Below are 12,862 nucleotides of genomic sequence, written 5' to 3' on the forward strand. Positions count from 1 at the left end.
TGTGCTGTGTACTCACTCACTCACTCACTCACTCTGTGTTATTAAACTGGCCAATCCTATGCTGAAGAGACGCTGCATCATCAGTCACCACATTACATTTCACATTTAACCAAGGTTAAATACATTCTGTTAACATTCATAGTTAAATCTGGGATGTAAACCTTGCACCAATATGGGTTGTTAGGGTAAATAATCATTTCTAATTCATTATTTTATAATTCAATATTTTTCTATCTACATAAGTTTCAAAGTCATGGTTTGGTATATTTTCATACAGCAAAAAAAAAAAAAAAATGAATTTATTTTAATTCATTCTGAATTTAAATTCATACTTTAAGAAGGGCACATATCTTTCTTTTTCAAAAACACATACACAAGCATTTATACCCCTTGAACTTTTTCACATTTTGTAAAACATAAACAGTGGCAAATAATTGTGAATTGGAAGAAAAATAAAAAATGTTTTTTACAAATAAATATCTAGAATGTGCCATCACTAAGTCAGTGCTTTATAGATCCACCTTTCACTGCAATTAAAGTGCCAGGACTTTAGGGGTCTCTATCAGCTTTGATCATCTACTGTAGAGCAGGGGTCTCCAAATCCAGTCCTGGAGGACCAGTGTACAACACAGTTTGGTGATTCTCCTTCAAACACAGCTGATTTAACTAATCTGTTAATTACTAGGTTCAGTTGATGTGTTTAGGCAGTGGCGATTTTAGGGATGGGCGAACGGTGCAGCCGCCCGGGGTGGCATTTTGACACATGTGGCGGCCCACGAACTTGGAGAAAAAAATAATAATCTGTGCCGCTAAGCGTTTTCTATTATCTATGATACCTGTGCTCGCTCAGAAGCTGAGTGAGCGGAGAGGAGAGGGGCTGTTGGGGGGGGGGGGGGGGGGGGGCATTGCTGGGTGTTGGGGGCGCAGAGTACAGTTCACCTCTCCCAAATGACGCTGACAAGGAGGGGGGCTCAATTATGTCAGACTGACTTTCTTACAAATAACGGACATTTCATTCAAAATATTATAAACACAGACCAATAATTAGCATAATAACTTTTTTAATTGATTTAATTGTGTGAAATGGCTAATAAAAATAGGTAATAAAAAACGATTATGATGTGGAGATGAATTGGTTTAGTCTTGACTTCTGGTCGTGAGTGACAGCGTTGGGGGAAATCTGGGCGCCGGGAGGGAGTCTCGCCCAGGGAGCAATTCAGTGTAGAACCGCCACTGTTTTTAGGCGTTGGTGAATTACAAACTGTGCTGGGTCCGGTTTCTTGAAAGCCATTTCCCGAAACGTTTGCACGCTAAGTATCTCTTAGGTAAGTCACACATTTGTAGGGTTGGTCTGGACCAACCTTAACTCATTCTTAGCATAGTTTCAGTTTAAGATGCTAGTCGCCGCCACTGAGCAGCAGTCTTTATAAATCAGCGGCATATGGAAGTACATTATGGCTCGTTATCAAAGTCGTATTAATGATGGAATATACTGTAGGCCTGTTTAAGAGTTAAATTTTATTTGATATCAGAACTAATAGAGTAACTTTTAATTAGCCTATTTCATAATGTGACTAATGCACTAAAATCACTTTCAATATTAAACAGGTGGCAAACAGTTTGGCAGCGATACAGCGTGTTGTTGTGCTAAACCGAAGACGGCGCCGTATTTCAAACCCTGCATCCACACATTTTTTTCTGAGTAATTGTAATGCTTTATACAGTACTCCTATCTCACCTATGCGGTTTGACTCGCTGTGAGATGCAGTGTTATATCCCTATATCACCTAAGCGGTTTCGCGCAGTGGCCGTAAGTAGTGTTAATCATGATTCAGCGCGAGTTTTTGCGCCGTGATTACGTTTCCATCTTTCTGCGTGAAAACTTAAACGTTACATTTTTTGGGCGGTCCTCACGGAAGCTTGCAGACCTTGCAGAACTTTGGTGGGCAATCTGAGGAAAGTGCTAGCCGCTCTTTCCGCGTGCGCAAGCTCACAGACACCCCTGATTGGCTGTAGAGCCGCGATTAATGTGGGAGCACAAAGTACCTCTCACCCCTCCCCTCTAAGAGAGCTCAGCCAATCAGCTCTCTCTAGGCCTCCGGCTGTGAGAGGTAACAGCATCACCCGGGGATCAAACCAGCGATCTCCGGATAATAGGGCGATCACTTTACCACTGCGCCACTCGGAGGCCCCTAAACATGTTTAATTTTTTTTGGCGTGGTAAAATAGAAACGTAACCACGGCAAACCTCACGCTAAATCATGATGAACCGTACTTGCGGCCACCGCGCGAAACCACGTAGATGAGATACTGTAGGGGTATTAAACCTCTACTCTGTCATCTCATCGTATTTATTCCGTAAGTGCGCTATACAACCCCAAACATGGACATGCTTCACATTGTTTCTGAAGATGGCTGAGTGTTGTCAGCTGTTTGTCAATCAACTATGATTGTATACTCGGTTTGTTTCACTGTCACCACAGGTTACATGAAAATATTAGCGACAGTTTGGTGATTTAATTTATATATTTGTCTATTATGGCATGCTATTGATAGGTTAACCCATGTCGAAATAAATGTTATTGGAAGAATTTAGTGCCATGTTTAATTTGCATAAAAAGTGCCGTCTTTCTTAACGCTGTCATGCAAAAGGAGTTAAAAATTGATTCCTGAGCGATTGATGTCAGCTAATTCAGGACCTTCACTGTAGACAGCGCCTTGTAACGTTGGACGTAAGGGGCAGCGACTTAAGACTCCTAAGGGACAGTGCGAGGAATACACTTACTTTTCGTAAGATATATCTTAAGAGGCTTCAGATACCTCGGTGTTTACATCACACAGGACCTGGCATGGTCCTGTCACATCAACACCGTGGTAAAAAAGGCCCGGCAGCGTCTGTACAACCTCAGATGCTTGAAAGACTTTAGACTGCCCTCCAAGGGGCTCAGGAATTTCTACTCCTGCACCATAGAGAGCATCCTAACGGGAAACATCACAACCTGGTTCGGGAACAGCACCATGCAGGACAGACGAGCTCTCCCAAAGAGAACCTCAACATCTTCAGCTCTGCTACCTCCAACTCTGCCTCCTGTCTTTTCTTCAGCGCCACTGTCTCTAAGCCGTAGAGCATTGCTGGTCTCACCACTGTCCTGTACACCTTTCCTTTCATTCTCGCTGATACTCTTTTATCGCACAACACACCTGACACTTTTCTCCACCCATTCCAACCTGCCTGTACCCGCCTCTTCACCTCCTTTAAACACTCTCCGTTACTCTGGACTGTTGACCCTAAGTACTTAAAATCCTGCACCTTCTTTACCTCTGCTCCCTGTAGCCTCACCGATCCTCCTGGGTCCCTCTCATTTACACACATGTATTCCTTCTTGCTGCGGCTAACCTTCATTCCTCTGCTTTCCAGAGCATACCTCCTCCTCTCCAAATTTTCTTCCACCTGTTCCCTGCTCTCGCTACAGAGCACAATGTCATCTGCAAACATCATAGTCAATGGAGACTCCTGTCTTACCTCATCTGTCATCCTGTCCATCACCAGAGCAAACAAAAACGGGCTTAGAGCCGATCCTTGATGCAGACCCACCTCCACCTTGAACTCTTCTGTCACACCTACAGCACATCTTACCACTGTCTTACAGCTCTCATACATGTCCTGCACCACTCTAACATACTTCTCTGCCACTCCAGACTTCCTCATACAATACCACAGCTCCTCTCTTGGCACCCTGTCATATGCTTTCTCTAAATCTAAAAAGACACAATGCAACTCCCTGTTACCTTCTCTGTACTTCTCCGCCAGCATCCTCAAAGCAAATACTGCATCTGATGTACTCTTTCTAGGCATAAAACCATATTGCTGCTCACAAATGCTCACCTCTGCCCTTAACCCAGCTTCCACTACTCTTTCCCACAGCTTTATTGTCTGGCTCATATAGCTTTATACCTCTATAATTGCCACAGCTTTGCACATCTCCCTTGTTCTTAAAAATTGGCACCAATACACTTCTCCTCCATTCCTCTGGAATCCTCTCACTCTCCAAGATCTTGTTAAACAAACTTGTCACAAACTCTACTGCCACCTCTCCTAAGCACTTCCATACCTCCACAGGTATGTCATCAGGACCAACAGCCTTTCCACTCTTCATCCTTTTCAACGCCCTTCTCACCTCACTTCTACCAATATTTGCTACTTCCTGTTCCACAACAGTCACCTCTTCTACTCTTTGTTCTCTTTCGTTTTCCTCATTCATCAACTCCTTAAAGTACTCCTTTCATCTTCCCATCACCCTCCTGGCATCTGTCAGTACATTTCCATCTCTATCTTTAATCACTCTAACCTGCTGCACATCCTTCCCATCTCTATCTCTCTGCCTTGCCAACCTGTACGGATCCCCTTCTCCCTCCTTACTGTCTAGCCTAGCATACAAGTCCTCATATGCTCTTTGCCACCCCTACCTTCACCTTACTCTGCATCTCCCTGTACTCCTGTCTACTCTTTTAGTCCTCTCAGTGTCCACCTTCTTCTAAGCTAGCCTCTTTCCCTGTATACACTCCTGGACTTCTCCATTCCACCACCAAGTCTCTTTGTCCACTTTCCCCTTACCTGATGATACACCAAGTACCCTCCTACCTGTCTCCCTGATCACATTGGCTGTAGTTGTCCAGTCAACTGAAAGCACCTCCTGACCACCCATAGCCTGTCTCAACTCCTCCCTAAAGACTTCACAACATTCTTCCTTTCTCAGCTTCCACCACTTTGTCCTCTGCTCTGCCTTTGTCCTCTTCGCCTTCCTCACCACCAGGGTTATTTTACACACGACCATTCTGTGTTGTCTGGCTACACTCTCCCCTACCAACACTTTGCAGTCACTGATCTCTTTCAGGTTACAACGTTGACACAAGATGTAGTTGACCTGAGTGCTTCTGCCTCCACTCTTATATGTCACCCTATGTTCCTGCCTCTTCTGGAAGAAAGTATTTACTACTGCCATTTCCATCCTCTTTGCAAAGTCCACCACCATCTGTCCTTCTACATTCCTGTCCTGAAGACCAAACCTGCCCATCACATTTTCATCACATCTGTTCCCTTCCCCAACATGTCCATTGAAGTCTGCACCAATCACCACTCTTTCACCTCTGGGGATGCTCTGCATCACTTCATCTAACTCACTCCAGAATTTCTGCTTCTCTTTTAACTCACATCCTACCTGTGGGGCATAACCACTAACAACATTGAACATTATCCCTTCAATTTCCAGCTTCAGACTCATCACCCTATCTGATACTCTCTTCACCTCTAGAACATTCCTTACAGTACAAACTCCTCTTTTAGAATAACCCCTACTCTATTTCTTTTCCTATCCACACCATGGTAAAACAATTTGAACCCTGATCCTAAGCTTCTAGCCTTGCTACCTTTCCACCTGGTCTCCTGGACACACAGTATATCCACCTTCCTTCTCTGCATCATATCAACTAACTCTCTTCCCTTCCCTGTCATGGTCCCAACATTCAAAGTCCCTACTATCACTCCTAAACTCTTGCCTTTCCTCTTCTCTCTCTGCTTTCGAACACGCCTTCCTCCTCTCCTTCGACCAACAGTAGCCCAATTTCCACAGGCCAACACTGTCCTGTTAGCGTCCTGTCTGAATCTGACTTCAAGACTTTCCTGACCAACCATATCTAACGGTCATATTTAAAAGTCATAACAGACAGTTATAAAGTAAAAAACGTTTCTGTAGGTGTTAGATTTTTTTTTCTATGATTAATACTTATTTGTGGTGTTTTATGTTTTGTACATCTTTTCAAATTGAGACCTCATTTGTAAGTTGCTGCTGGTGTAAAACAGTGTTTTTAATAAATATAATTATAAACTAGTAATATAGTTTTTGAGGGCCTAGCAAGACAAAGCATTTCTTTCCAAACTATTGCTTAAGGTTTGTAGCACACAATTTCAGAATGTCTTTATATCTTTCATTAGAAATCCAGTATATTATGTACTGTCACGGCGCGCCTGTGATGGCATGTGCCCTAATCTAATATCGTGCTTTACTCACTAGCTAGGCAGCCTCCCCTTCTGCAGATGTGCTAAGAAGCGGGCCCGCAGAATTAGGCATGACTGTTGAGCTATTTCCGTTAATGATGCCGTTAATGATCTATAAAACACAGCGGGGAGTGTAGCTCGGGCCCCGTCTGTTGGGATACTGGACCTTCTAGAGCGGAGAGTGCGATGCATGCGTGCGGTAAATGCAGAAGAGCGGCAAGCGAGTGTGGTAAATGGAACAAGCCCCAGGGAAAAGAGGCAAATGCAGTACTTTGATCTGAGTGTGCAATTAAATTCCATGTGAGCAAAGTTGCGGGCACAGCTGGTGTTTGATACAGCTCCAATACAAAGTCCTATACTTAATGATAAAATAACTTATTACAATGTTTACATTATGTACAACAAGTGTCACTATTAATCAAACTACAAAATAGAATTTTTTTATGAAAAGGAAAATGAAATCAATTATTTGGATACATGTAAATATATAACGTAGGCCCACCAAGTGATGGTGCAGTGGGGTGGAAAACAATCAGAACTATGTGCAGGCCACTTCAACAACTCCAGTGTCCTTCACATAGTTCTGACTGTTCTCCACTCCACTGCACCATCACCTTTTGGATAAAATGAAACTACAGGTTCATCATTTCCCAGCATCAGCACCTAAGCTCACTAATGCCCTTATAGAATGCTTGAATAAACAGAAATACCCACATAAAGACTTAAAGATCTAGCGGAAAGCCTTCACAGAAGATTGAAGTACATTATACCAGGTAAGTTGAAATAAATGTTTAGCAAGCGTATATGGGTGTCATGGTTAGGGCTGCACAAACCTTTGGTGATATACTGCACATAAAAAATCAGGCTGTAGTGGTCAGTTTTTGCTAGTAATTTATAGAACAAACACAAAAGCAAAAATACATTGTAGATAGTGAGGGTAGTTGAGTGGGTCTCTAGCATTTAGAATAACTGTTTTTATTTGTACATTACACCACCATTACAGAAGTTTTTGGTAAATTTTCTATAACAGCAGTTTTGATAGTTGCATGTTTTATTGTTTGTAGTAGCAGCTCATTTACAGAGACAACTTTGTGAATAGTGCATACCCCATATACACTTAATAATAATAATAATAATAATAATAATACATATTATTATTATTGTTGTTATTATTATTATTATTATTATTATTATTATTATTATTATGTGTAATAATTAGGATGAACTTTAATATAAGGAGACTATAAGTAGTTTATTAACATGTAGTTGTAATAAACTTTTAAGTTTACTGACATCTTCATTTAATGTTTTACATGATGTAATTTTTTTTGTATTAAGTAATACAAATACTGGTTATACTGGTTGTAATAATATAATAATTATAAAAGGAACAGCGATTATGATGCATTGGGTCTAAAGTTAATTTAAAATATTAGTGAAACAGACAAATGAATAAGAATTATATTACATACACAAGCAGATATTATACACGCTATATTATTGTCCTGATATGCATTTAAATATTTTGTTAGACACAATTTAAGAACTTGCACAATTTTTACATACACAATGTACAGTACAAGCAGTAATGTGAGCTTTAGTGTCAGTTACACTGGTTTCCTTTGACAAGGAAAAAAGATCCAGTAGCGACTCCAAGCAGTCCTACAGCCAGACCCACTCCACAGAACACAGCCGGACCCACACTGGGAAGTTCAACTTCCACCTCTACACACACACATGCATAAAGAAAACATGCTACTGGATCAGATTATTCACGCATAAGAGCATTTATTTAGAAAAAGTAGATTTAATATTTAAAAAACAATGGGTGTTTTTGAAATGTTTTTTAAACCAGGCTTAAGTGTTTTTTTGTTTCATTTGTCATCTCACCCCATGTCTTGGTGTCGGGTGTCTCCAAGGCCTTGTGCTCCACTGTGCAGGTGTAAATGTCCCCTTCCTGTGGAGTGAAGGGCAGGTGGGAGAACTGGTTGTAGGTGTTATCTTCATTTGGATAGAACTGACTGAGTGAGGAGTCATCAGTCACATTTACACCGTTTCTGGTCCAAGTAAAGCGGACAGGAGGAGGGAAGAAACGTGCTGAATGACAGATGAGTGTGTTCTCTGAACCAACTTGCACATTATCACTGGAATAGATACAGTTTTGGGGGACATCTGTAAACAAAAGTAAAACAAATTATTCTGTAGCATGCAAGTATAAACTACATTTGATTGTAAATGTTTATATACTGTAGAATAAATGCATTAATTTACTTTGTAAATGGATTATTAATTGTAAATAACTGTAAATAAAGGAATAGTTAAATGCAGAAAAAAATAATCTGGAAGAATGTGGAAAAATCTGAGAGAATTGCCATGTCTCATGTTTCACTTTAACAGTATTGAATATTTTATTAGAGACATTTACTTGGACATCAGACATATGGAATAATGTTTTTATTTAAGACCATTGGCAGGAGCTCCTTGCTTTATTTTTTTTCTTAGTTCTACAGATTAAGTATTAAATATTTTAAATTAAATATTTTGTAAAGTACATGAATTTAATGAGACAAACTGTTTAAACATTTATTATTTATGTTTTACTTAGGTAATTCACAGTGACTTCCTGATTCTAAATAGTTCAATCTTTGTGTCATCAGGCACAAGGATTTTATTTCTTATGGTCTAAGAGTCCTTAAAGTCCTTTTTAATGAACTCCTTGCAGGCTGTCATGTGACTTTGAGTCCTTATTATTAGTAATGGCTGTTCTTCTGTAAGTCTGTTTTTCTGTAAATCTCGCCCAACTCCACAAAAGAATTCAGGATCTCATTTATAGTGACCCTTAGGTTCTTGGTAACATCACTGGCCAAGGCTCTTTATCCCCAAGTACTCAGTTTGGCTGGGTGGTCAAATCTGGATGGACTGTTGGTTGTTTTAACTTTTATTTGAGAATGATGAAGCCTGTCATGCTCTTGGGCAAACAACAAAATTAGGGAAAGTTAAAAAGGTCTGAAAACATTTCATCAGCACTGTATAAAATGTGATAAGTTTTTACTGCATTTAGGTGGATTGTTTCATGTAAGTAAATATTTTTGTTTTACATTAAACTAACATGAAGCCATAAAAATGTCAGGGTTTCGTATAAGCTGACAATTAGCCTTTGTAATGTCTATCAAATTCATGTAAATTAACATCACAGTACTGATTAATTTGTCATCGTATCTGTTGCTTTACTTTATGAAAATAAGGTCTCCCTGGGAACAGAAAATCTTGCCCACACCTATTCTAAACTTTTAGAATAAATGGACAAAATATACAGTAAAATGACAAGACAAATTATTTTAAAGTCCTTAAAAGATCTGGGCCCTTTGATCGGCCAAGATTCTTGTCTCTTTATGTGTGTTTCTTTTATACTGTATTTCCTCACCTTAAATAACGAAGATTTCCCATTTGACTAAACCTGAGAATTACAGTATATAGTCTCTGGGGAGACATTTTCCAAGCAATACATTGAAACAAGAAACAGCATTAGGAAATATATATTCGAAAAGTTAGCAAAAGTAAACTCTCATGGTAATTTAATTGATGATATAGGTATTTTCTAACAATGCCATGCTGCGTTGATTAATAAAAGTATGTGTATTTGTTATACTGAGTATACTGATGCCTGTCTTTTCACTCACCTAGGGCTTCTGGAGGACTTTTATAGGCAATCACTGCTACATTGAGGTTGTTTTTGCAGGTTTTTTGCCCTGAGAGACTGAACTCATAAAACTCGGGCCACCCAATATGGCCTGCAAAATCAGGTAAGCTCTCCACAAGAACTTGTTTTTTAAAATCTGAATGAGCAAGTTCTTCTCCATCAAATTCTATTACAAACTCTTTATCTGTCTCAGTGCATCCATTTAACAAAATATCTACATGCTTGACTGTGAAAAGAATAGAAAATGTACAACATGAAAAAACTAGATTGTAAAGATTTGAAATAAAATGCTACCAAAATGAGAAAATATATAATACATACAATAAGTGTGAGAAACTGAGCAATTGACTATTGTCATTCTAACAGTTAGTTCAGGTTCAAAGAGCTGATTATATGCATGGGAATGCTTACTTTGTATTTATTATAACAGTTATTATAATTCTCTGCTTTTTATCACTCTGCTTTTTAATTAACTGTTAAATTAAACGTTGTCTATAAAAAGTAAATGTTATAAATGAATTATTGTCTATAAAAATTAAATCATAGGTCAGCTACAAAACTAAACAATGTACTTAAAGTACAAATATACTATATATTTAAGCTTTTTTTTTAAATAGCTAACAATGTATTATCTGCCAAGTATCTTGTGAAAAAAGTTATGAACTTAAAGCAGCCTACAACTTTTGTGTTTTGTTTGTCAAACAAAAATAAATTAATCAATTGATGATTTAAACAATTTAAACTAAATTAAGGATATAGGGAATATAAAAGTCCAATTAGCAGGTTATGATTAAGCTAAAATTATTAGACCTAAATTATTTTTAATGTCTAACTACCTTAATACAGTATATACAGTGGTTTATGTTATAAAATCATTTCAATATTGAATTTACAATCACAAATTACTTTATGTTTAATTCCTACATCTCAAGTAGCATCATCTATGCATTATACAATTAATTTCTCATTATATTTATCAGCAACACAGGATATATAACAAAAGTTACAAATATAACAAAACTCACTCTGACTGCTGGTGTCCTTAATGTATGTCAGTATAAAAAACATCAAAAGTATCTTCATTTTTAATGTGAATTGAAAGAGCAGGATTGAAGCACTACTATGCCACTACAGTCTACTTCACATTCACTCAGAAAAGTAGAAGATAAAACAGAGAAGTCAGTGCCTATGTGTAAAATCATCCAATCAGAGGAGTTATTTCTGAAACACTGCAATATCCAGGTGGGAACTCACCTGAGTGTAAACAAGACGTAGGAGTCATCTATACATGAGTGATCACGAAGAAAAAAAAATATGACCCACCCCAATGTAGATTATTAGTCTGCTTTCTTACATTAACATATCATGCAAATATCCTTAAGCATGATACACCGACTGTATGTTACTATTCTATATGATCTAAATAAATCTATTAATCCAAAGTAATGTTTGTGTGGAAGTTAAATACATTCAGAAGGAACATTTTATCCAATGTAAATCAGTTTGGAGCAGTAAAGCTACAGAATAAAATGTATGTCCAAAAAAATATTCATTTATTCTATTTTTCCATTCTCAGCAACACTGAGGAACACTGACACCTGCTGGTACTTTATGTTGCTGTTATGTATTATTTCAGTTGCTCCGATTCACGGGTCGCCACAGCAGACCATTCAATTTGCACAACAACATGGCAGAGATTTTACGCTGGATTCCCTTTCTGATGCAAGCCTCCTATTAAATCCAGGCTTGGGACCGGTGTTCAGGCTAGAATTTGAGCATTGGCTATGTACTCAATCCCCCCCCCAATACATATTCCCCAAGCACATACTGTATGGGTGAAGATAAGTGGAAAGAAGATTTGGGGTTTGCTTTTTTACCAGGCACAGTCCCAATGTTTTAGAGCATCCCCCCAATATAGTTCTTCAACACTTTTCAAGCTCATGCTCCTGCATAGTGTGTGTGTGTGTGTGTGTGTGTGTTAGAATTATTTTATATATAAAGGAGTTATTTCTACTCTCTTGCTCTCTTTCTCATAGATCTGATATCAACGTGTTAAATCTTTCCTGTTGCTATCTTCCTGTCTCCTCTTGCATCTGCTCCTTAAGGTGTGAACACTCCCACGCTCACCCTCCCATTTTCTCTTCATGTCTTTCTCCCCCTCTCTCTCTCTCCCCCTCTGTCTCCTTCCCCCTCTCCCCCTAACTCAAGCGATAATCTTGTGATCTGTCTTTGGACGGACACCTCTCTATCTTCCTCTCCTTTGATTCTTCAGGATCTCACCAGGACATTTACAATGGTTCATGTTCTTTGTAGTAATATATGTCTATGGCACAGGCGTTTGGTCAAACATATATAAACCCCATCTTTTGCTGTTAATAAACAGAAACCTTTCTGACAGACAACGTGTGTGTGTGTGTTTGACTGAGTCTCTCCTGGCGCCAGAGAAGCTTACCGAAACACAGCGGACAGACCGAGCAACTCGCCTCTCCTACTACGTAACTTTAGGAAAACTTTACAGTGTGTAAGCTTTGTAAATTCTCTTAAAATCAATATACAGTAGGACCTTGGATTGCACATTATTTGGTCTGTGAGCATTTTGCAAGACGAGCAAAAATTTTAAATAAATTTTAACTTGTTAAACGAGCGAGGTCTTAACATACGAGTAGTACGCCTTTGCTTTTTCTGCCAAGGCTTGCATGATCACTACTTTGCCAATGGTTCTTCTTTCTCTCGTGCTGTGGGATTGTGGGTAATCGTCTCCCATGCTGAGTCTCAGTGCAAGTGTGTCACTCATAGTCAACATCCATACATGCATGTACTGTTTACTGTAACATTGTGACCACGTGTGTGCGTGTGTAAAGCGCAAGTGTCATTAGAGAGGTTCATTGCTAAAGAAGTTCCCCTAAAGAGAAGTGGTCCCATTAGTTTGTGTTACTTGGGGAATATTCTTCTCATCAAAGAATTTAAATTTATGAAATCTTAAATTCAGTATAGCAGATGTGTGAATTTAAATTAAGTAACCTTAAAAAGTTACTGTTGGTTGTTTCCTGAATGGGCCACAATATTGTTAATTGGACTTTATCTTGCAACAGTGATTAAACACAATT

General features: G+C 38.8%; 1 protein-coding gene across 1 annotated transcript; it reads right to left on the reverse strand.

Annotated features, from left to right (window-relative positions):
* Positions 1 to 7,658: 7,658 nt before the first annotated feature.
* LOC128530195 (H-2 class II histocompatibility antigen, A-U alpha chain-like) lies at positions 7,659 to 10,838 on the reverse strand. The gene is made up of 4 exons (XM_053503965.1): positions 10,781 to 10,838; positions 9,736 to 9,981; positions 7,946 to 8,227; positions 7,659 to 7,780 (listed from the first exon to the last, which is right to left on the reverse strand). The coding sequence occupies exons 1-4, from the start codon at positions 10,836 to 10,838 to the stop codon at positions 7,659 to 7,661; spliced, it is 708 nt and encodes a 235-aa protein (XP_053359940.1).
* Between the last annotated feature and the right edge of the window lie 2,024 nt (positions 10,839 to 12,862).

The sequence above is a fragment of the Clarias gariepinus genome, chromosome 9, assembly GCF_024256425.1.
Source record: "Clarias gariepinus isolate MV-2021 ecotype Netherlands chromosome 9, CGAR_prim_01v2, whole genome shotgun sequence".
Classification (NCBI taxonomy): Eukaryota; Metazoa; Chordata; class Actinopteri; order Siluriformes; family Clariidae; genus Clarias; species Clarias gariepinus.

Bases quoted from the DNA above. Each gene is read 5' to 3' on its own strand.
- LOC128530195 (XM_053503965.1), bottom strand. From the start codon at position 10,838: ATGAAGATACTTTTGATGTTTTTTATACTGACATACATTAAGGACACC. The intron at 9,982-10,780 runs GTGAGTTTTGTT...TTCTTTTCACAG, and splicing joins TAAGGACACCAGCAGTCAGA to TCAAGCATGTAGATATTTTG. The intron at 7,781-7,945 runs GTGAGATGACAA...GTGTGTGTGTAG, and splicing joins ACCCGACACCAAGACATGGG to AGGTGGAAGTTGAACTTCCC.